Genomic DNA, 24,104 nt, shown 5'->3' on the forward strand with positions numbered 1-24,104 from the left:
TGGAATCGTTTTCAGTAAATAAATAATTGAAGGTGGTGTGTGGATCGTGGAATCGTTTTCAGTAAATAAATAATTGAAGGTGGTGTGTGGGTCCTGGAATCGTTTTCGGTAAATAAATAAATAATTGGAGGTTGTGTGTGGGTCGTGGAATCGCTTACGGTAAATAAATAAATAATTGAAGGTGGTTTGTGGGTCGTGGAATTGTTTTCAGTAAATAAATAAATAATTGAAGGTGGTGTGTGGGTCGTGGAATCGTTTTCGGTTAATAAATAAATAATTGGAGGTGGTTTGTGGATCGTGGAATCGTTTTCGGTAAATAAATAAATAATTGGAGGTGGTGTGTGGGTCGTGGAATGGTTTTCAGTAAATAAATAAATAATTGAAGGTGGTGTGTGGATCGTGGAATCGTTTTCAGTAAATAAATAAATAATTGGAGGTGGTGTGTGTGTCGTGGAATCGTTTTCGGTAAATAAATAAATAATTGGAGGTGGTGTGTGGGTCGTGGAATCGTTTTCAGTAAATAAATAAATAATTGAAGGTGGTGTGTGGATCGTGGAATCGTTTTCAGTAAATAAATAAATAATTGAAGGTGGTGTGTGGATCGTGGAATTGTTTTCAGTCAATAAATAAATAATTGAAGGTGGTGCGTGGATCGTGGAATTGTTTTCAGTCAATAAATAAATAATTGAAGGTGGTGTGTGGATCGTGGAATTGTTTTCAGTCAATAAATAAATAATTGAAGGTGGTGCGTGGATCGTGGAATTGTTTTCAGTAAATAAATAAATAATTGAAGGTGGTGTGTGTGTCGTGGAATCGTTTTCGGTTAATAAATAAATAATTGGAGGTGGTGTGTGGATCGTGGAATCGTTTTCGGTAAATAAATAAATAATTGGAGGTGGTGTGTGGATCGTGGAATTGTTTTCAGTAAATAAATAAATAATTGAAGGTGGTGTGTGTGTCGTGGAATCGTTTTCGGTAAATAAATAAACATATTATTAGAAATCCACAAAGACAGAAATGCCGGTGATTCCATTTATTTTGGATCCTTTTCACTTTGGTAATTAACGTTTGGATCGCGAGAGATCGAAGGTGGAACGACGGTGTAGTTCCTTACAAACACTGTATACACACCTTAAATGACGGCAAATAGACACCCGATTTTTGAAGGACTACCATTTGAAAAATAAAACCTCAATCAAAAATCGGCTCGAGTAAAATTTTCTAAATATCTCGAAGTGTTTAATTCCGAAGTCTCGTTTCTCTACATTCAAAACTGAAGGACAAGTATTGAAAATACTGTACGCGGTTTTTCGGCCGCTGCACAGCAATGGTTGGTTGCAAGGCAACGAAATTCAAACGCGCACATTCGCAGACCATATGGCACCTGTTGGCAAAGTTTCATCGAAATCGGTTTGCTGGTTGGTGCTGTGGAGCCTCGTGTTGCAGACACACACACAGACAGACAGCCGGAAAACCCGACAATAAGGGATATCTCATATATAGCGAATCCAACAAACAGAAAGGGGTGAAAACAGTAACCTCCGATCTTCGATGGCGGAGGTTAATGAAACTTGACCACAACCTTCATCATCCGTGATGGACTAATGTTTGTTCATTGCATAAAAATAAAAACCAGCGTCTCAGGGGGTCAATGGGGCTTTGATCACCCCCCCCCCCCCCCAAAATAGGTATTTGCTTTCTTTTCTAAAACCACACACACAATTTCGATGAAACTCGACCACAACCGTCATCATCCGATATGGACTAAAGTTTGTTCACAGCATAAAAAAGAGGGTCTAAGTGGGTTTAAGGGGGATCAAAGTGAGTCCAGGTTTGACCCCACAAAATAGGTGTTATCTTTCTTGAAACTACACACATGATTTCGATGAAACTTGACCACAACCTTCATCATCTGTGATGCTAACACTACTAGTGCTATTTTTCCCAAACTTTGTAGAACTTCTGAAGACCAGGGCCTCATGATGCCCTGCAAATCCCATCAAAAAATTGCATATGAAATAGGTCAACTTCAAGGCCATCATTATTCCGGGATCGCCACTTTTGACTTCTTCTCAAAAAGTATTCACCTGATTTAGATGCAACTTGGTAGGAACCATCTCTGCATCATGCTTTCACAAGTTTGTTCAAACCATAGTGGGCTAATGTACATATTCTGTGGGCCATGCACACCTACCAGCACGGTTCCCTGGTTTTATCTTTAGCAGGGCCTAATACTTATGGGGTGAGATCGTCAGTGGAAGCAAGTGCTGATGAAGCTGTCTCACAGCAAGCAACGCACAACAGCATTTGCCGTTGCCCTCCAAAGTAAGGTCAGAAATTCAAACTGCAATCACTGCCTTACAATACACACGTTAGGAAACATTGAGCCGAGCCAGAACCGACAATTAAGACAAATTACAGGGGAGTTACACCTGCCATCAATGTGGCTTGAGATAGTGGATTATAAACCCTGACCTCCCCTATTACAATTAAGGCCAATAAGATACAGAGTGGCATTTCTTTGGTGTCCTTGGCCGGTTGGGGTTACTCGTAGTGCTCACCTATTTGGCAGCCGGCATTCCACATCTTCTGTGGGTTGTAGTTTGAAGAGTCGGTGCGAAGGCCCGCGGGGTAAATCCGACTCAGTTGGAGGGCATTGTAACGAACAAATTCTTCACCTACAAGGAGGAAGATAAATGGTGAACGGTTCGGTACAAGATGGAGGAGCAGCTTGTGTGCTGGTGCTTTCACCAATGTGTTAAGATGTACTCAAACAGCCATTGTGTGGTTCACTTAATTTATAGTTATTAGTGATCTTACGAAGCAGCCTCACCTGACTGATCAAGGACATTATTCCATGTGAACAAACCTAATGAGGATGTGCAAGATGCAAGACGACCAAGTAAGATCGCAAACGTTTGGCTAATCCGTGTGTTACAATCCAAACAATGTAGGCCTTCCTTGGTGTTCAAACTCACCACTTTCACTGCACAGCTTTTGGGCCTTGGATTCAACGAAGGACGACATCTCATAGCACTTTGACCTTTCCGCTGCTTGCTCGAAGCCTTTGAAGTGCACGCTCTTACAGTAAATGATCAAGTCAGACAAGTCCTTGTGCAGTTTCTGTTGGCTTTTGCTCTCATTTAACTGGGGAAGGTTTGAGGAGACATGACCATCAAGGGACACTGTGAAGCGAACATTTCAAATTTTACGTGAATATAGTATTTCCAAAAACAATAATATAAATCTGACACTTGTTTATGAGAAATACCACCTAAAGTTTGTGACTCTGTCATTGATATCCAAACTTCAAATAAAAACAGGAAGTTTGGACCATACATTGCCTTCAGAAAGTATTCACAACCCTCAACTTTTGTTACATTTTGTTGTGTTACAGCCCGAATTTAAAATGGATTACATTGAAAAAAAAAATTGTCACCGATCTTTACAAGATAACCCACGAGGACAAAGTGAAAACATGTTTTTAGAAATGATTGCAAATTAATTAAAAATTAAAAGCTGAAATGTCTTGCATCACTAAGTATTCATCTTGACAGTTGTGGTCGGCTTCGAGAGTGGTTTGAAAATTGTTTCACGGTATCCATTTTTGGGGACACAGGTCTCGTGCACAAGAACATTGGCCTGCTGCTTTGCCCTGGCTTCTCACGATTCATCAGCTCTGTTTTTTTTACCTCTCCGTGACCACAGACCCTTGTATGAAAAGAAATGCAGACGATGCCCAAACCTGGAAGGTGTGTGTGTGTGTGTGTGTGTGTGTGTGTGTGTGTGTGTGTGTGTGTGTGTGTGTGTGTGTGTGTGTGTGTGTGTGTGTGTGTGTGTGTGTGTGAGTGTGTTTTGTTTTGTGTTTTCCTACTGATTGCCTCCATTATCTGCGATGGATGAAGGTTATGTTTTCACCCTGTCTGTCTATTTGTGTGCAGGATATTCCAAAAAGTTGGGGACAGATTTGGTGGACAGGTTGGGTGTGAGACAAGGTTGGATTGGACAGGCTGGATTCGATTTTGGTGAAGATCCAAATCCGGAGCCAATCTTTTTTTTCATGATTCTTCACCATTGAGTGATATAGCGAAAACTGATACATAGCACGATATCTCAAAAAGTTATGGGCGTGTTATGACAAAACTTGGAGTCGAGTAGGTGATAAGAACACGCCAATTAGATTTTGGTTCAGGTTCGGATGCAGATCCGGCCTATCAATGGGATACAAAACGTAAACTGTTCAGCTTGGGGTAGGTATGTGTACCACTGAGTGCCGTTCTAGTTATTTTAGATGTGGAACTATCTCTATCTCTCGATCTCTCCAGATGTACCATACTCTGTGCAGAGCATCGGTACCACGAAGCAGCTTCCTGAGGAAAGGTATATTGGGTGGTTTGTTATTGGTTCCCCAGCAGTGGTAAGGGCAGGAATTTTGAGTTTGTTCACGGTGCCGGTGATAGATCACCTTCTCTTCACAAAGAACACCGTGGGGTCTCAAACATCCACCAAATAAGCCTGACAGATGGGACGCCAAGTTTAACGTCTATCCGAGGGATGACACACACATTGATTCGCCCTGCTTGCAAAACCCCGGGATGACAGTTTACAGCCGGGTCAAGATTCAAACCCAGGCTAGACGGCTTCAAGGCGAGTGTGTGTACCCTCAGGCCATCCTGCCAGCCCCATGGAACAAACGAATTGACACGAAAATTAAAATTGCTACATCTGTAAATATTAAATCTATTTATTAATTTATTCACAACAAAATAGCTCTCAGTTTCACTTTCACGTTTTGCGATTGTAACTCATTGACAATGAACAAATCCATTTGTTTTTCTCCTTATAATATGTACTGTACATGATCACCAGTTTGTCACTCGCAACAGATGTATTAAACTATTCTTGAAAGTGCTCATACCTGGCCCTGTTTCTTCACCTCCTCCATGTCAGCAGCTTCATCTTCATTTGACACTTCACCTTCATCGCTTTCGGTAAAGTCCTCGAGACCTCCGAGTTTCTTTCCCTTGAGCAAAATCCTCCCTTTAAGTTCCTGCAAGCACGAACAAAACACGATGGACAACATACCCCTGAGCCTTTGACTAAGGTCCACCAAACCCTTTTTCCTGCACAAACCTACCAACTTAGTGACCACCAATCACCAATTGCGGTTTCACTGCAGATCCTTTTTTGGTATGATTGGTGAAGACGACGATCCACATCTCACGTGGAAGCGGCTTAGCTTGGTTTAAAAGGAGCTTTAAAATTGGAAAAATGTGTGACTCAATAATGCCAAAACCAGTATACCCAGCCTCGGTGGTGTGATGGTTGGAGCGTCAACTCCGAGTCTGGGGGTCGGTGGTTCGAACGCTGATGGAGTCATGACTCATGTCAAAGACTTTAAACATGGTACGTGCTGCTTCCTCGTTTGACGCTCAGCATTTAAAAGGATAGAGCACGAATGCACAACCACAGGTCGGTAATGATAGCGCAGGCTTTGATGGGCAAATTGTCGAGCTCCTGCATGAAAAGTTCCTTAGAGGGTGTCCCAAAAGTCACACTGGGATTTAGAAATTAAACAACATTTGTTTTTCAAAATAATTTATTTTTATACCAAAAGAAAATTTACAAAATGGAGATAAATTTGCTTTATTTATGAAAAATGATGCAGCTTAGATGTTCTCCATTTTCGGCTTTGCAGAGACGGGCTCTTTCGACAGCATTTTCCATCACAGCAGACAACTTGAGGGGGAGCACTCGGTAGAGTGCAAAACCTCCGCCGCCAATACTGCTTGGTCACTCAAGTGAACCTGATATCCGATTCATTCAATTTGACGTCAACAGTGCCCACAGAGTTATAGTTTGCAACTTTCCCTTTTACTTTTAACTTTTACATACTCAATTCATTCGTCATAACTAGATTCCTTGAGACAGAAATTGATTTTACGTGGGTATATCCACCTGAAGTTCCAAAATCAGCCGCAATTATAATTTTGGCATGTTTTTTTTGTTGGAAATCACTTATAACATGAAGAAATGCAAAAAAAAAATCGAAATTTTGTTGAAAAAGTTGCAAAAAAAATTTTTTCTCTAACAATTTTTTTTGGGGGGGGGGGTTGGAAATCACTTAAAACATGTAGAAATGCAAAAAAAAAAAAATTCAAATATTTTTTCAAAATGGCCGCCATAGCGGCCATATTGGATTTTGGACCAAATCCAAAATCTAATGGCATGATCCTTGGACCATACCTAATCCCCCTACCAAGTTTCGTTGAAATCCGTCGAGGAGTTTTTTCCGTAATACTGTTCACAAACAAACAAACAAACAAACAGAAAGGGGTGAAAACAGTAACCTCCGATCTTCGATGGCGGAGGTTAATAACTCTGGCTGCAGCTCTCAAATTTCTGCACAGATGTTGTCCTTGAGCTGCTGAATTGTATGGGGCTTATTGATGTATTCACGCTCCTTTACGTAACCCCAAAGAAAATAATCGGGAGGCGTCAAATCAGGAGAACGTGATGGCCAAGAAATTTATGAATTTCGCAAAATTATTCGGTGTCTTTAGGTGAGAATAATTCATCGATGAAATTTAAAATAAAATTCCACGATTTTGGTTCTTTGTTCAGTTGTGAATTTTTCCGTGGGTAATTTCCAAACGTTAATCTAAATTCTGAAAAGAAAAGAAAAACAGATTATTAAAAAACAGAAATGCTAGTTAATTTCTAAATCCCGAGGTGACTTTTGGGACACCCTGTATAAGGGAACTCATTATCATTATACTGTTGAAGAAGACGACGACTCACCAATTGCTGTGTATGGTTTAGTCTTCAGTACAAGCTCGTACATGTTGGTGAACTTCCGACTTTGATCTCGCTCTTATAGGAAGTGATTTTGTTAACAAGCAAAATAATTTCATGCGTTTCATCCGACTATCTATACTAGCCAGTGTGTGTCTCCTCCATAATTCCAAAACCATAAAACCGAGCAGCCTGAAACTTTGCATGCATACCAAGAAAACTCCAATGAAGTGCAACAGTGAAAATTGGGTGTTTGGGTTAATTAAACATCCTTTTTGAAGATAATCAATGGCCTTATTTAATTATATCCTTCATCAGGTGATCCTTGGTCACCACTCCCTATGGGGTCTTACCGCATTTCCTTGGTAACCTCGCTGGGGTCTGAAGCCGCATCTTTTTTGGCCTGCTCAACCATGCCTTGACTTGGAACAGGCCGCAACATTTTCTTAACGATACATTTTTTTTCACTTTCCTCACTCATATCAAATGCCTGTTCATCATAGCTACGAATCGTTGTGTACATCACTTTTGTAAGTACTATAGTTTTGAAATTAGGAGCTTGGAGCGATTTTCATGCACAATACGATACGATTTTCCACGATCTACTCTCACAGACTAATTAAAGTATATCATCGAAATATTTATTTCAGTTTGAGGATCGAATATTGTCAGGACTAAAGTGTCAAAATCTGTTGTCAAATCTGATAATTTAAAGAAATAACGAGTCTTATAACTATGCTGAAAATGTGAAATTTCCAAAGCATTAAACTTATTTTTTTCTGCTGCTTGGAAAACATTGGGAGTGAACAAAAAAATTAGCAACATAACAAAATTAGCCAGCTTCATTGAGCTATACGATTTAATACTTTCACTTCCCTTCCTCTCACCTCACACTGTCTTCCCTTTCCTCGATCCTCCTCGCTCCCCCACCCCTCCTGACCAGTGTGACCACTCCTCATTTTCATAAATGCCAAGGTGAGCCAATGAAAAAAGCCTAGAATTTACAAGGTTTCGGAAAAGCAATGATAATAGAAAACCTATACGCCAAGAATACCTTTAGAAAACCAAGACGCCAAGGTGAACAATGAATAGCCAAGATCTTGTGAAAAAAGCCAAGGAGTACACTGCTCCTCACTCCACCATCCCTCCTCTCCTCTCCCCTTTCCCCTCCACCTCTTCACTCTCAAAATAATGACTTGATGAGTTTCCACACTGTACGCGTACAGCAACACTCTTTGTGCCATGTCCATTATTACTTCGGCAGTAAAAGTTGTACTTCCACCGTTATTAGCACAATTCTTGACATTGTTTTGGCAAACTGCAATCATTCTTAGAAGGGACTTCTAGGTGTGATGAAGAGCAGGGTGTAGGGGAGGGGGGGGGAATTGAGAATTAAATGGAAAAAAAGGGGTGAAAAGGAAATAAAAGGAAGGGCATAAAAGTGTGATCGTTGGAGAGAAGGGAAAGGATATTGAAGAAGAATCGAGCTGGGTGTATGGAGGAAGAAAAGAAAATGGTTGTGATGTAAACACGGCTCGATCCTAACTTTCCGTTCATCCTTTACAGTTTACTGAATCGACCCGAGTTTAAAATGGCAGCAGTAAAACACAATGCCTTCCTCTGCACCCCCAGCAACGTTACCAAACCTTATCCTCACAAATCGAATTTGCTTTGGTACAGACAAATACCTTGACCCGAAACAATACAGGGCTTTCGAGATGACCTCTGAATGCCAACAGGTCCTTTTGCCTTGTTTGTGCATTTTCAGTGACTCTGTTTCGCTCGCGGTGCACTTTTAACCCGCCGTTACTGGTGTGAATCTGTGATTCAAATGGTCTTTGAAACATAATTTTCAGCGTTTTAGACAAAAGAGTGGTTCATGGTTAACCGTTGATTGTTCTGTTCCTGAATGCAATTCAGACTCACGGAAATATTGGAAATACGAGAAATATCCATGGATGAGAGACGTCGACTTCATACCTTTCCATGTTAATACAAGCGATGCTAACACACACACACACACACACACACACACACACACACACACACACACACACACACACACACACACACACACACACACACACACACACACACACACCTCTTAGCAACAGATGCAAATATCTCCTGTGGCCCAAATTCCTGAACCAAACAAACAATATATTTATAACAGCCCTCAGAGCTCCCCACCCCCCACGATGATTAATAGTAAATATCATAATTTCAAAAGTTGTTTTCAACTTACTCTGTGCAATCACAAACCCCAGATACGTCCTTCCCATCGGTGTTCCGAATCACCTAAACCAGACACGGTGTCTCCCTCGAACTCTTTCATTGTACAGAGGCAAACCTCACACCCTAGCTTTCTCTCAAGTACTTTTCCAAGTACTTTCGGGTTCTGTTAGAAGCTGTGCGAGATATTTTAGGTAACAATCCTTATCACGCACGCACGATAGCAGTTCAGACGCCCCGAACAACGCTGCTTCTCGGGGTTTCCGCGCACGCCTTCTGGGCAGATTGCGTCATTTCGAAAGTCCCCCATTCCAAATCCATTTTAAAATCACTTTCTGTAACTTGTTTCCTTGATTCGCTGTCAAAAAACAGTTTCTGTTTCTTAAACATCAGATTCAAAAAAAGAAATCTACACATTTCCGTTTCATGAAAGCCAAAGACATATCAGTAAGAGAGTTTGACTTGACGAGGGATCCATTCACCGAGGGATCCGAAGACGCGTCTCTTGATATTTACCGTACAAACATCGATTAATCCCTCGTTTGGGAATAAAGTTTGATGGGGGTTTTGAGTTAGGCCTGATAATTAATTCACAGAAAGGGGGTTTGTACCTCAGGAGAGGGCATCTGAGTTGGCACCTTGCCCCCAAGGGGTCCCGTAAGGAGCTTCTCCCCCAGGATGTTCCGCATGTACTGCGCCATCACTTTTTGCTGTTCCAAGCTGCAGTGGTTCTCAATGGAGAGGATGACAGGATACTTTGAAGCCTAGCAAGTGAAGGGTAGAGCGTTAAAACAGGAGGGGGTGGTTATAATATTGTTTGAAAATGAAGAATAAAACGATGCAAATGACAATTGCTTATACGATTTGTGCATCATCAGATGTTTATAAATTCCCACTATTCTTTAACGAAAATCATCTCCTCCTCTAATTCCATTGAGTTTTATTATTTTTCTTAAAAAGTAACCACAAACCCACAAATTTGTGGTTTCCCCAGAAGACTCCACTTGGTAATGAATACCTTTGATCATCGGAAAGTTTTACTAATCTCTAACTAGCTCAGTAGCTTTGATAGACTCTGCTTGGAAACCAATAATGAGAAATCAAATAAATGGATTAACGTCAGCATAAGGCCCAGTACGTTTGCATTGATCAGGCCATCCCATTCTCTCTTAGCTTATTGTATCAACGTGGATAACCGATAAGGTGAAGGCTTTCAGGATGTGCAAGGAAGGGATAAGAATAGTCTTTCCATTATCACAGGCAGTTGCGCACTAAAAACTACTCTCAATTTGGATGAACACATTTAACAATGTACACATTTCCACCTTTTTGACGATGATGTCCCAATACAGAGAAATATGATGACAATGACATCAGAACCGCTTTGGGTCATCAAACCCCCTCTTCTTAAAGCTCAATATGGCAGTTCAATATGGGAACTGGTCATAACTTCTGAGGATCCTGGGAAATTCTTATTCATCACGATTCGTGTCTGAAAGGCAACTTACTTCCCAGCTGTATGTGCCTGTGTGACGGGCCCAAATAGGTCACTTCTGAGAGCCACAACTCAAACAGAAGTCTTTTGCGATCAAAAACAACAAAAAAAATGGCCTTTCCCATGAAAGCCAGGTTAGTAAAGGGCCCACCTCAAAAGCATACTTGTTGACAGCTTTGATCACATCATGAAAGAGGATTTTTGAGGTCATTGTGTAACCATGGTAGATGACAGGTTCCCCATCAGGTCCGTCCCAGCAGTCCAACTCGACACAGCGGCAGCCTTTCTGAAGCGCCCTGGGGCCGGTTCAAACACACGTGTTTAGTGTTTCGCTAAAGTTCACACTCTTGTGGATGATGAGGCCGACCCAAGTTTGAAACCAGTGGTGCAAAGTAGGTTGGTATCAGTAAAAGGAACCATCAGTTTGTTTATCTACTAGTTCCGAAGTGCCGACATAGTCTCTATGGCACAAAAATGTATCTTGTTGTGGTTTCATGAGAAGTGACAATTCACAAATACCTCAATGGCACATATTAAGACAAAAATATTTCACGGCCCATCCTGAAAATCAAAACGTAGCAAAAAGTAGAGAGCCTTTATCCACTCGGTCATCCAGCCATTCCAAGATGCTCACCATGTACTCATTCATGAAACTATATATACAGGTACTGTACGGCTTTGGGGGTTTGCCATACGGTCCTTTCGGAGAGAGAGAACGAGGTAAGGAGAGTATTCAAATTGTTTATAGTGAATGTATTTTGACATTTCTTCCCCCCCCTCTTTCTTCTTTTTTTGTAGGTAACCCACGGCGCAACGAACAACAGAGGAGCAAATCTTCATTGTCGAGAAGAACGTCGAGCTGAAGTCATTGATCGGAGTGCATTGCACTTTCAGAAGACCACTCCGAGACATAATGCACCAACCTCGAAGACGATACGTCGATCACAGTTTTAATGTGAATAGGGACCAGCTCTGCGAAAACGACGACGCAGGACACTCTGGACATCCGAGGAATATTCAAACTCCAGAGACGGTAAACAGGATTGGTAAAAGTGATTGCGCGTCGCACGAGAAAATCAACAAAGACATTCCACATGGAATTGGATCGAGTGTCTCAAAGCAGTGTCGTTATGGAGTGTTAAAGTCTTTCCCTTACAAAATTCAATTGATGCAGCGGTTAACCTCAGTTGACGAGCGTTGGCGTTATGAATTTTACGTGCGATTCAGTAGGTTTATCGATCAAAGCAGGAAGCACCATCGAGGACAATTTTCAGTGATGAATGTCATCTTCACTTGAAAGGTAAACAAACAGAATTGTCGGTTTTGGAGAAGGGAGAAACAAGCCCACTTTGTTGAGTTACCTCGACCCTCCCCAAAAAATAAAGATACTGTGTGGTCTCGGTCATCATCGGACTTACGGTCAATACTTTTTTGAAGATCAGGATACCGAGGGAAGGGTGACTGAATGTGGAATGTTACATATTGAACACTTTTTTTTTCTTCTGGAGTCGTACGATTAACGTTCCTGGTGCTCAGTTTCAGCAGGACGAGACAACTGCACATACCGCACGCTTGTCTGTGCACTTGCTCAATAATCACTTTCCTGGCAGATTAATTTCCCACCGATCTACATTTCCTTCACTTCTAAGATCTCCTGACCTCTCACCATGAGATTTTTTTTTCTGTGGGGATTTGTTGAGGAAAATGTTTTCAAATAAAACCCAATTAACATTCCTGAACTCAAAGATGCTGAACAAGTCCAACGTGAAACACTTCGGGCTGTAATCAGGAACTATTCCAAATGTATGCATAAGTGTGCAGAACTTAGAGGAGGACATTTAGAACATTTATTTGTTATAGTCAAATAAAACTTTGGGTTCCTTTACGTATCGTATAAATTATATGGTGCTACTTAAAATGGAGCGGATGTGTGTGTATAATATATACATATATATATACAAACACGAGGGCCAGTCAATAAGTAACCTTAATGTAGCGATATAAATTCGAGAATGTAATGTGTGTAGTTGTAGATAATATATGTTATATCTATGGGGAAGAGTCATGTTTTGCCTGTTATAGATGTGGCAACATTGAGCGTGTGTCATCGGTAGAGCAGTTCCAAGATGGCGGCTCCCTTAAGGCCCGGTCACACCTTGACGTTTTAGCCAGCGATGGCAACGTATTAAAATGTATGTAAAACGCTGGCTTACGTTGAACTTTTGATGTTTTTTTTTTAAAGATTCGGACGTATTCATAACGACTTGGTCTTATGCATAACGTATTAGTAACGGACACAGAACGTTTCGTTGTGTTATAGATAACTTATACCAAAGAATGCTGAACCTGTTGTCGGCCTTCACAACCTATGCCCAACGAGAGTCTAATTTCGGCATAGCGCGTTGCACGCATCGCCGACGATGACGTGGCGTAAGTTATGGAAAGGCTGCCGCACAACGATTCAAATCATAACCGCCGCAGAAATGGAAGTGTCAACATCGCAGTCACACCTTGGCGATCTTGCCAGCGTATGCCGACCTCTGAAAAATGCGTCTAAAACGCTGGCGCACGTCGAATACGGTATGGGTAAGTTTGGTATGCATGAATAGAACGCTAAAGTACGCTATCATACGTCGTATTAAATGGAGTACGTCTTGTAATTTTAAACATGTTGAAAATTTTACGACGTACTTTCCGTATGACACACGCTCCGCATGCGATGGGAATAAGTTGTACGCACGATATGCGATCGTTGACACACATCGACACACGTTACTTGTAAGGTGCTCATAAGTCGAAACACGTCGAGGTAATGGTTAGCGTCAGTGTTCCAGACTCCCGGTTTTTTTTTCTTCGGTATGACTGTGTACAGTGTACAGTGCGGTTATGATTTACATCGTTGAGCGGCAGCCTATTAATTATATTATATTATAACCGCACTAGAAATCGAAGTGTCAAAATCACCATCATACCGAAGGAGGGAAGAAAAAAATAATAATAAAACCAGAAAGTCTGGAACACTGACGCTAACCATTACCTTGATGTGTTTCGACTTATGAGCACCTTACAAGTAACGTGTGTCGACGTGTGTCACCGATCGCGTAACGTGAGTACAACACGTAACTCATAGGTTAGAAATAAGTTTCGGGTACGCTAAACATTACCTCGACGTGTTTCGACTTATGAGTAACTTATAAGTAACGCGTGTCGACGTGTGTCAACGATCGCGTAACATGCCTACAACTTATGGCCAGCGTTATGCGGAACGTGTGAGTCATACGCTGGCATAAGTCTTAAAATTTCAAGCATGGAAAATTTGAGGACAACCGAAAAGTACAACGTTTAAAGCCAGCGTACAACGACGTATGGCAGTGTTTTTCAGCATGCTCTCAATGTTATCAAAACTTACCCATAACGTATTTGACGTGTACCAGCGTTTTAGACAAATTTTCCAAAAATCGGCATAACCTGGCTAAAACGTCAAGGTGTGACTGGGCCTTTAGCAGCATGCACCAGGGAGGAGAAACGTTCTGTCATCCGTTTCTTGGGAAATGAGGGTGTGAATCCCAGTGAAATCCATCGCACAATCAAAACTCAACATGGTGACGCATGTTTATCGCTGCAGCAAGTGTACGACTGGGAAGGGAAGTTTAAAAGTGGCATTTTTTTCAGTTCAGGTGCAAGTTGTCTGGGCACCCACCTTGCAGAGACTTTGCGGAACCCCAGCACGTTGTGAATGATGTGGTGTGCTGAACCAAGGCTGATATTGAATTCGGAAACCACTTCATCAAGCAAATGTGACAGTTTGCCCTTAGCTTGCACTCAACTTCTGCAACCATTTCTGGTGTGTCCGCTGTGTGAGGCCGGCCCAAGCGAGCAGCATCTGCCACACTTGACACAGCACTTTTAAACTTCCTGGCCCAGTCGTACACTTGCTGCAGCAATAAACAAACGTCACCATATTGCGTTTTCATTCTGCGATGGATTTCACTGGGATTCACACCCTCATTTCCCAAAAAATGGATTACAGAACGTTGCTGCTCCCTGGTGCATGCTTCTCAGGGAGCCGCCATCTTGGAACTGCTCCACTGACGTCATACGCTCAATGTTGCCAGATCTATAACAGGCAAAACATGACTCTTACCCATAGATATAACATGTCATCTACATCCACACACATTACATTCTCAAATTTACGTCGCCATTATAAGGTTACATATTGACTGCTCCTCGAATATATGTATACATATATATATATATATATATATATATATATATATATATATATATATATATCCATCCATCCATGAGGACCATATGGAGCGTTGGTGATGCAAAGCGTTGGTGTTGCTTAAGCAGTCGCCTTGGCTATTGGACACAATCCTGGACGGGTCGCCACTCCGACACAGGATACCAGCAAGCTGACACTCATTTTGCCAACCTCGGAAGGATGACATGAAGAGTCAACCCCACCTGGTATTAATTCAGCAACCTAGGGGGATTTGAACTCAGGATCCTAGGATCCCAAGCCCACTATATACATATATACATACGTATATGCACATGCGCACGCACACTGTATGATAAATAGCGCCACCTTTAGTGGTAGCCGGTATGACAAATCATCTTCCTTATCTTCTTCAGAATAAACTGGAACCTTCACATAATGATGTTGTGATCAATGTATTAAAAAAATGACCAAAATTATAAAATGCATTTCCAAGAATGCCCTGAAGAACATTTCTCAACAAAGGTGGGCCGAGAAGGGAACTCCCGCCCGATATCGCTCACCAATATTTACAATTACGTATGTGTATCACATAAATTATATGGTGTTATATTTATAATTACACAATGGAAGATGTTAGGGAATTAAAATTGACACCATTTCCACGATCATTTCCTTTAATGATTTGTCTAATTAAGGGTCCAAATTTCAACCCCAGACTGAACTCTGATTTGGGAACAAGTGCTTAACAGGAAAATCGTGGTTTCTGCCAAACTTAAACTAAAAATTAAGCTCATTCAGTGAAATTTTATTATGTCGTATACAGCCTGTGGCTGCCGGTTGCATCATTTTTGAAAGCATAGCTGTGCCGCTGATGCAGTGCCCCCGTTTACAGTAAGCTGGTACTCATTTTGCCAACCTCGGAAGGATGACAGGTTGAGTCACCCAAAACCAGTTCAAAACCCACCTGTTGTTATTTAACGGCTCGACGGGGACTCAAACTCAAGACCCTAAGATCTTAAGCCAGCCGCCTTAACCGTTAAGCCAACACCAAGTTCATACAGTGAAATAAAAAGCAATTAGACGCTGAAGTTAATGGAAAGAATGGAGAGTGCTGTGATGGAACAGAAGTAGGGAAGTGATTGGAGGAAACAAATTACCAGCGGCTTGCAGTATATCCCCATGCTGTGAGGTGGATCTCCAGCCGGTCCAGGAAGCACGGAAAACAAGAATCACAGGAATGAATGTGAAGAAGGAAAAGACATCCCAATTGGGAAAATAAATCGTGCTTATTAACGATAACAATTTCAGACTCGCCTACCTTATACCATGTCCTTATCAATACAAGACACACTTGGAAGGGAGTCAGACACGTCGAAGTTAAAGAAAGGTCAGAAGATGCAGGTGGGGGGTGGGAGATTTAAAAAAAATAAAACATAATTCGGTGGTTCAGGCCTGGTCGAGGTGCCTTGGCCTAGATTTGATGGGAGTGAGCAAAGGGCAAATTCCCTACGCACGTCATGCTGCAGGGTGGGTCTCCAGCTAGTCCAGGTGAACTTGCTACTGGCGTCCCGAGGATCACGGGAACGGTTCCTCCTTCCGCTTGGGTGGCCCGAGAAGAAGTACTGCTGAGGAGGTGCCTCCAGCAAGAGGTGCTGCTGAGGATGTATATGGAGGATGAGAAAAACAGCACATGCAACTCGCCATGTGAGGTTCCTGGCTCAACTACTCTAGCGCGGACCTCACTCTCAGGATTCCTGGCTCCACGGCTGATTCTCACCAAAAAACCCGGTTCAAAACTGTCCTTCGCATGACGTCCTGAGACACGCTCTTTGATCACCTGGCTCGAACACACCGTTGATTGCCCCGACCCCAAAGAACACGTGCAATTCTATTTGGCTCAAGAGCCGTTAGCCACGGACAGTGAGGAGAAAGGGGAAAACATTAATCAAATAAATGAAAAATAAGCATATTCAAGAGTAGGGAGTACAAAGGGATGGAGGGGGGAGGGGGGGGGGACAAAAGCAAGCTCGACCGAACACAATCCTGGCAGGCCTAAATTGGAGTTTACACTGAATCTCCTCTAAACATGCAAATCACGATATAACCAATCAACCAATTAACCCTTGGAGTCTATTTTTGTAATTACACATCTCCAGAATCTGCTGTGGAATTCACTCCATGGTGATGACAGCCAGGGAGTCAGGAATGTGTCTGTTGATTGATTCCTTTCTCCAGGTAGATGGGCTGGTGATCCTAAAAAACAAAAATGGCCTTCGAAAGCCGCGCAAGCTGAATCGTGCTGTGGTTAGCAGTGCATCAGCTGACACTGTATCAGGCAGTGGGAAGTTCTGTATTCTTCAACGACCACAGCGAAGCTGGTTTGCCAATTTAATCATACGTATACATTTATATATATTATATATACACATGTGTGCATATAACATTACTAAATGTTTGAATGGATCGTGTCAAAATTATTGGATGATTGTTGAAACCAGCGGTTCAAAGTGAAATCCTGAGTAATGTAATTCTTTCCTCAGTTGCAGCACAATCACTCAACGGTCTATTTCACACCTGTCATGGACTATTGGAGTATCAGTGGGCTCTATAAAGGGTCTATAAATATCACTTACCCACAAGGTCACCGATAGCCAACTAGGAAATACGGATAGGTATTCGGCCCAGAAATTGCAGGGACGACACAAGTTGAGAATCAAAATGCAAACGTAGCATTTGGTAAATGGCCTTGAAGGAAGATGTTAGTTGATTAAAATTAACACAGTTTCCATGATCGTATCCTTTATCGATTTGTTTACTAATTAATAGACCAAATCTGTACCACAGACTCTGAATTCCTTGATTTTGGGAAGAAGCGTTGAACCGGCAAATTGTGGTTTCTTGCCAAACTTAAATTACAAATTATGGCTCACACGGTGAAATAAAAAGAAATTCAAACCCCGCAGTAAACAGAAAGAATGGCGAGTGCTTGCTGTGATGGAATGGAAGTGGGGAAGTGATTGGAGGAAACAAATTACCAGTGGCCTGCATTACTAATGCAAGCAGAGCAAGAAAGGTGAGTGGTTTCTTTGTTGCTCTTGGAAGGACTCCTCAGATCATTCCACAAAGCATGCAACAAAAGTGTGTCCGCTCTCATTGAGCCAACCACAAGACTGAACTTTCAAACTGTCTCTCTCCTGGTAGCGCTTCGTTAAGTCTGTCTCTGGTGTAATGCTCCCCCTTCCATCCCTTCCCTCTCTTCCAATGGCACACAGCGGACTCTGCTCGGGAGAAGGCCGAATGCCTCAATTCTGTGTTTGCTTCAAAATCTTGCGTCCCCGACCCCTCACTCTCGGTAGCCATCCTTCCCCCGTCATACCCAACTGCACCTGGACTCTGTCTTTTTCACCTGAGAATGTGGAGAAGTTTCAAGCTTCACTCGACTGATTCTGCAACTGGACCGGACGGCATCAGCTCGCGTGTCCTAAAAACCTGCTCTACTGCTCTTGCACATCCTCACTGCTCTGTTCACCCTGTCATTTGTTGGAGGTCTTTTTCCATTGGCTTGCAAGTGAGCCAACATCACTGCATTACATAAAAAGGTGCAAAACTGATCTCCTTAACTACAGACCTATCCAGCTTACTTCCAATCACCAGCAATATGATATATATATATATATATATATATATATATATATATATATATATATATATATATATATATATATATATATATATATATTAGAGCTCAGGAAGGGGAAAAAAATACACTAACGATCCATGGTCTTAATTAACACAGCCCAAAGGACCATCTGCATGTTGTACTGATGTAACGAAAATGTTGACCATGACCCCCCCCCCCCATCCACGGTCACGTGATCATTCCACTCCCATTTCTCCAACACAACAAATCTCCCTTCCCCCTCCAATTCGTGCATACATCACATGTAGATGCCTCCTAAACATGAGGATACTACTGTTTCATTCACAGAATTTGTGCCTTCACTTGTGTCGTGTACTCCGAATGCAACCAGTTGCTTCCTACAATGCTTCCTAATCATTACGATACAACCGCCGGACATTTTTGGGATACAGAAATTACAGGCACTTGAAGGAGGTAAAAGACAGGGCAGCAGGTTAATCACACACTAGCAGAGGATCAAAGTGAAACGGGGAGACAAAGACATTCCACGTTTGTGACGACTGGGGGCAGCACCCTTGAATGGAAGGTACATGAGGAGCCAACAGACACAGTTCCACAAACGAAAGAAAAGGAGGGATTGAAGGTATGGTGCCCTAAAATTAAAACCACATAGTAAGAACGTCTAAACGTGACGTTGCAAAGTAAAACAGACAAATGGCGTGTAACGTAAGACCTTTGCAGCACACACACACACACACACACACACACACACACACACACACACACACACACACACACACACACACACACACACACACACACACACACACACACACACAATGCTGTCAGTGTGACCACTCCTTGGCTTTTTTTCATTGGCTCACCTTGGCATTTATGAAAATGAGGAGTGGTCACACTGAGTCCTGTGCTATCCTGGCTGCAGAAAGGAATCTACACATCTCCCGCCATCCTCCTTTACAACCCTCTATCTGGTATCAATCAGATGTGGACAGTCATGGTGAAACGTTTTCACCTGATATAGGCCTCCGTGCTACTGGGCCCAGAAAGTTGATCCTCCATGAGGTAGGTGTTGTGTGAAGAAGAGATGAAGTAGTGGGCGAGGGGTCGACGCATGTCTTGACACAGATTTTCCATCGACGGGTCGAAAACGCAGCATTCGTCGGACAGCAGGTACAACAGGAAACCGTCCACAGTGAAACTGCACTTTGCTTTTGCTGCACACGGCCACGACAATGATGTTTGCATTTCAAACTGGATTGTGGCGTTCAAACTTTCGCTTACAAATAAGTAATGAACAGATGTTTGGTACTACAGAACTTTAATATGGATACAAACAAGCACGACATAATGGTGACCGAAGCTTTTCGTGCTGTACTCTTCAGGGGAAAAAATAAATAAAAATAAATAAATAAAAAAATAAATAAAAATAAAATAAAATAAAATAAAATAAAATAAAATAAATAAATAAATAAATAAATAAATAAAAATAAATAAAAATAAATGAATGAATGAATAAATAAATAAATAAATAAATAAATAAATAAAAAAATAATAATAATAATAATAATAATAATAATAAAAAATAAAAAAATCGCAGCAAATGAAGGCACGTGCTGATATACGCAGGTCGAAATAAGGTGGACGCTGATTGGTTCAACGTAATGACGTCACGGTTAATCCGAACCAATCAGCGTCGACTTTATTGTGACGGGTATATAAGCACGCGCCTTCATTTCTTCCTTCACTTGCTGTGATTTTTTTTTTCTTACCCTGAAGAGTGCAGCACGAAAAGCTTTGGTCACTCTTATGTCGTGCTTGTTTGTATCCATATCGAAATAAGTAATAATTACATGGAGGGTTTGTCATCAACTAATAAGACGAGGCCGTAAACCGCTTCACTGGTGCCGTCTCAGCAATCGGCTTTGTATTATGAATTATACCGTGTGAACATCGGTGGCCCAGGTGGTAAGCAAATTGGAGTCGCGTTCCAGAGACTCACTTCAGATCCACTCGTAGGGAGCGGTTTTCAGGATTTGGGTTCCAAGATTCTGGAAACTGAACTAGTCTCGGAAGAATTGGCACAAGGTTATCAGTGAAGACCTTCAGGGATGAGCAAACCTGCCGTGCCCCACCCGTTTCGGTCTCAGGGGGATGCCAGTCCACATACTATGGTTGTCCCATCGCCGCCATTTTACCGGCCGTTATTCAAACCTCCATTTACCCGTGCGGCCGGATTTTTCTCCAGGAAGCCCGGGGCAGGGGAGCCGAAAGTCCAAGGAGCTCAAGGTTCAAAGGGTTAACGCTCTCAGGGCAACTTGACAAGGACCCTAACTTTAACCACTCCCTATATTAAAAAAATACCGCATCACCAAAATTCCCCCAACTGGTTTTGCATTATCGTCCAAATCCTTACTCATTTCAAACGATGGGGATCTCAACATGTCATCAGGACATGGTGAGCAACGTCAAAAGAGATTGGACAACATGTTCACCCAAAAAGCCATCACACCAAGGCTAAGAACCCCCTGATAATTATAGGAACCTGCTTCCGATGGCTCGTATCGTCCAATGAGAGAGCCGGCGATGTCTACACTCGAGGTGGTTTCGTGCTGCTCGTCGTGCAAGAAGCTCGCAAATTTCTGCTGGCTCATGAGATACTCGTCCTTGGGAAGAAGACGTTGGAACAGTGTGTGCACATCTTTTCGCTCGGTCAGCTTCTTGTAAAGAATCACAAACTCCTTCTCGTCAAGAATCCCTGTATTCGAGACGTCAGAACTCTGCAGAGCAAGAGGAAACAGAGAAAATAAATGACATTGTGGACAATGGATGCTTCCATTTTATTCCAATGGGAACATACTCTGTACAGAGCGTCGGTGTCGCCAAAGTGAACCAGTCTCCTGGGCTACCGGGCACAATGCTGGACGGGTCAACACTCCGACGCAGGATACTCGAATGGCTCAATCGTCCCAGCAAGCTGGTACTCATTTTTCCGACCTCAGATGGATGGCTGAGGCTGAGTCAACCCCACCTGGTATTAATTCAACATCCGAGCAGGGTTTGAACTCAGGACCCAAGGATCCCAAGCCCACCACCCTAACCATTAAGCCAACACCAGGCATATTGGATGCTTCACTTCGCAAAAAGGAAGGAAGACTTGGGATTGGCAAACTGGTGAAAATGCTTCTTTTTTTTTTTTTTTCGGTGAAGCAGAGACAGAATTATTATTTTCTGGTCATATTTGGGGTCGGGACGTTGATACTCTATCAGTAGATTTAGAATCGATAAGGTGAACAGGTGATACATTTGCGTTTGTCGGAAGTCATTGACCGGGTGTGTGAAGGTAGCGTACTCGGTTAAACCTTATTGTTATTAAACAAACATTGATGACCTTCCTGAAGCACCTCGAGGTTCAAATGACCTTTTTTTGTTGATCATACTTAGTAGTGTTCCCTTCCACTAACCATGTTTGGTGAGAGCCAGTTTCTTTAGGCAGACCTGGAGCAAAAACAAGAGTGGTCGGACGTGTGGCTTCTCCGAATGAATCCCGTCCAAAAGTGAGGATATGATGGGTCTACCCAGTAATGTAATTACGTTGGTCTCTGTGGATCATGAAAAAGACCTGGGTGTGATCAACCCCAACACACCCATATCTGGAGTAGGCATAACCCATATCTGGAGTTATGTGCACGAAGCAAAAACAAACCTACTGCTTATAATCCAAAAGACCTCACTGTACTGGATAACGTGGGGACAGGAATACTGTACCGTAAATGGTGGAGACTTGTAATACCCTCTCCCACCTGGAGATGGCACTACATGATACACATTTACATAGAAAATTTGTGCCCCCCCCCCATCCCCACCAACCCCAAGATCACCGGCAAACATAAAAACACCCCTACACATTAATTGGGGTTATGCTGATCCTCCATAGCAAGTCTGGATGTCATCAACCCAAAACTGTCAGAAGAGTAGTATGACAAACACACAAACACCAGTCTGTGAATTATAGTAGAGTCTGGGCAGTTATGGCAAAATTTGATCCCGACATTGAAGATTCTCCACGACCTTGAGAACATCCACCTCGATTCATTGTGCGGACCACCTCGCCACGAGGGAACATCACCAGCAACTCCTTACACAAGTCCGACACAATATCGATCCACATTTCATTCAGCCAGCGAGCGGCGTCCACTCGGAATGGTCCAGCTCAGGATGTTTACGAGGCACCCTCGATCAACGTATATCCAAGTCGTATCAGAGCAAAGTGAGCGACCCCCTCCAAATTAAACCCCAAAAATGCAGCAGGCTAACCGCATGCCTCCACTCATTTGCTCCCCCTTTTGTGGAACTGTTTTCCAGAGACAGTCTGGGCTCGTGAAGGAGCTGAATGACAAAGGGCGGCAGATTCACAAAACTACCAAAAGGGGGGAGAATCGTAGTGAAAATTTTTCTGCACAAGCTCAACCGACTGGTCTAATGTTAAGTTTTGCAAAAATAATGTATTCACTTTAAATAAACAGAAAAAAAAATCCGAGTTTGAATGTTTGGGTCTCCTTGTGGATTTGTGGGTGCAGATCTCACTCCTGACTCAACGTTGACTCTGATGTCGGGGTACCAAGTTGGGTTGTACTTTCGTTAACTTTATATTTAATCTGAAGAGTTATATTAAGCAGTGCTCGAAGTAAAGGGTACCCGAAATGCCAAGTTCCACCTTGGAGACCTGAAACAGCAGGAGACCCTCCATGTTGTCATTTCCTATTTTGCGGGTTGGGGGGGGGAGGGGGATTCGTACGTCCACATGGAAGGGCCATGAAGGAAAACAACTTTTCCTCCAGGGTCAAGCCCAACAAGGTAGAGTCTTTGGACCAATATTGTTGTTGATCTATGTCAACGATCTCTCCAGAAAACGAACTTTACCAGTTTTTTTTGCTGACGAGTCCACCCCATGTAGAATGAAACATCACTCTTGTGAAATGTTGCTGCAGCTGAATCCCTTTTGTTGGACAAGGACAAGACAAGCCGCTGGTCAGCTACTTGGAACACGGCGTTCAACGCTCTCGCATGTCATACGCTCTCGATTTGTCTCTCCATAAGGATCAGCAATCAAACAATGCAATTCACTTCCCTGGACAGCCATTCCCCAGATGAGGTGCAGTTACTGGAATTCCTTGTCCTCACCATCTGCCATAACCTTCCATGGGAGGATCATATCATCAAGCTATTGTAAACCTCCTGCCCTTTTGTCGTTCAGCTCCACAATGAGCCCAGACCAGTGTTTAAAAAAAAGTTGTTTATAAATGAGTTATAATAAGTTTAATGATACAGACACGAGTATTCCATTGTGGTTTTCCCGTCGTGAGGTTTCCTCGTATAAACTCAAAACATGGGTGAAACTCACAGCTTGTGGTTGCATGGGTTAGATTCCAGACCTTGGTAACGAACCGTCATCCTGATGCTTCCCAGGCATTGTGTTGTATTACTGAACGCGTCTTATTCAGAGGAGATGGTTGTTTCATCTTAAAGCATTCGCTTATGAATGTTACAGACACTTTCAAAAACGTAGACCTTTGTGCACCAGAAGCAATTCCTAAATTCGAAACTCCAGCTCTGCTTGAGTGTTATTTCTAGGTGCACCTTGTGATGGAGTAACGAAGCTGTTCATGGGAACTTCGATTCCCTCCCGTCGT

General features: G+C 42.4%; 1 protein-coding gene and 1 long non-coding RNA gene across 6 annotated transcripts in view; one reads left to right on the forward strand and one right to left on the reverse strand.

The window, feature by feature from the left end:
• LOC147022394 (uncharacterized) overlaps positions 1–4,913 on the forward strand; it is a 77,059-nt gene extending 72,146 nt beyond the window's left edge. Inside the window, exons 3-4 of one of the 3 annotated variants that reach the window (XR_015061226.1) lie at positions 2,223–3,752; positions 3,942–4,913. This is a non-coding gene — a long non-coding RNA (uncharacterized LOC147022394). Of the gene's footprint in view, positions 1–32; positions 3,753–3,941 lie in introns of all 3 variants that reach the window. The other 2 variants (XR_015061225.1, XR_015061224.1) reach the window with 2 other exon arrangements.
• LOC147022395 (1-phosphatidylinositol 4,5-bisphosphate phosphodiesterase delta-4-like) overlaps positions 1–24,104 on the reverse strand; it is a 68,399-nt gene that overhangs the window by 17,417 nt on the left and 26,878 nt on the right. For all 3 annotated transcript variants that reach the window (XM_085893250.1, XM_085893249.1, XM_085893252.1), the window contains exons 5-11: positions 20,957–21,191; positions 19,427–19,628; positions 10,674–10,818; positions 9,639–9,791; positions 4,919–5,050; positions 2,979–3,147; positions 2,562–2,678 (exon numbers count right to left, since the gene is read on the reverse strand). In XM_085893250.1, the coding sequence (XP_085749376.1) occupies positions 2,562–2,678; positions 2,979–3,147; positions 4,919–5,050; positions 9,639–9,791; positions 10,674–10,818; positions 19,427–19,628; positions 20,957–21,191 (1,153 nt within the window). The remainder of the gene's footprint in view (positions 1–2,561; positions 2,679–2,978; positions 3,148–4,918; positions 5,051–9,638; positions 9,792–10,673; positions 10,819–19,426; positions 19,629–20,956; positions 21,192–24,104) is intronic.

This window comes from Eptatretus burgeri, chromosome 8 (genome assembly GCF_056783735.1).
Source record: "Eptatretus burgeri isolate ZD-2024b chromosome 8, Ebu_testis_v1, whole genome shotgun sequence".
Taxonomy (NCBI): Eukaryota; Metazoa; Chordata; class Myxini; order Myxiniformes; family Myxinidae; genus Eptatretus; species Eptatretus burgeri.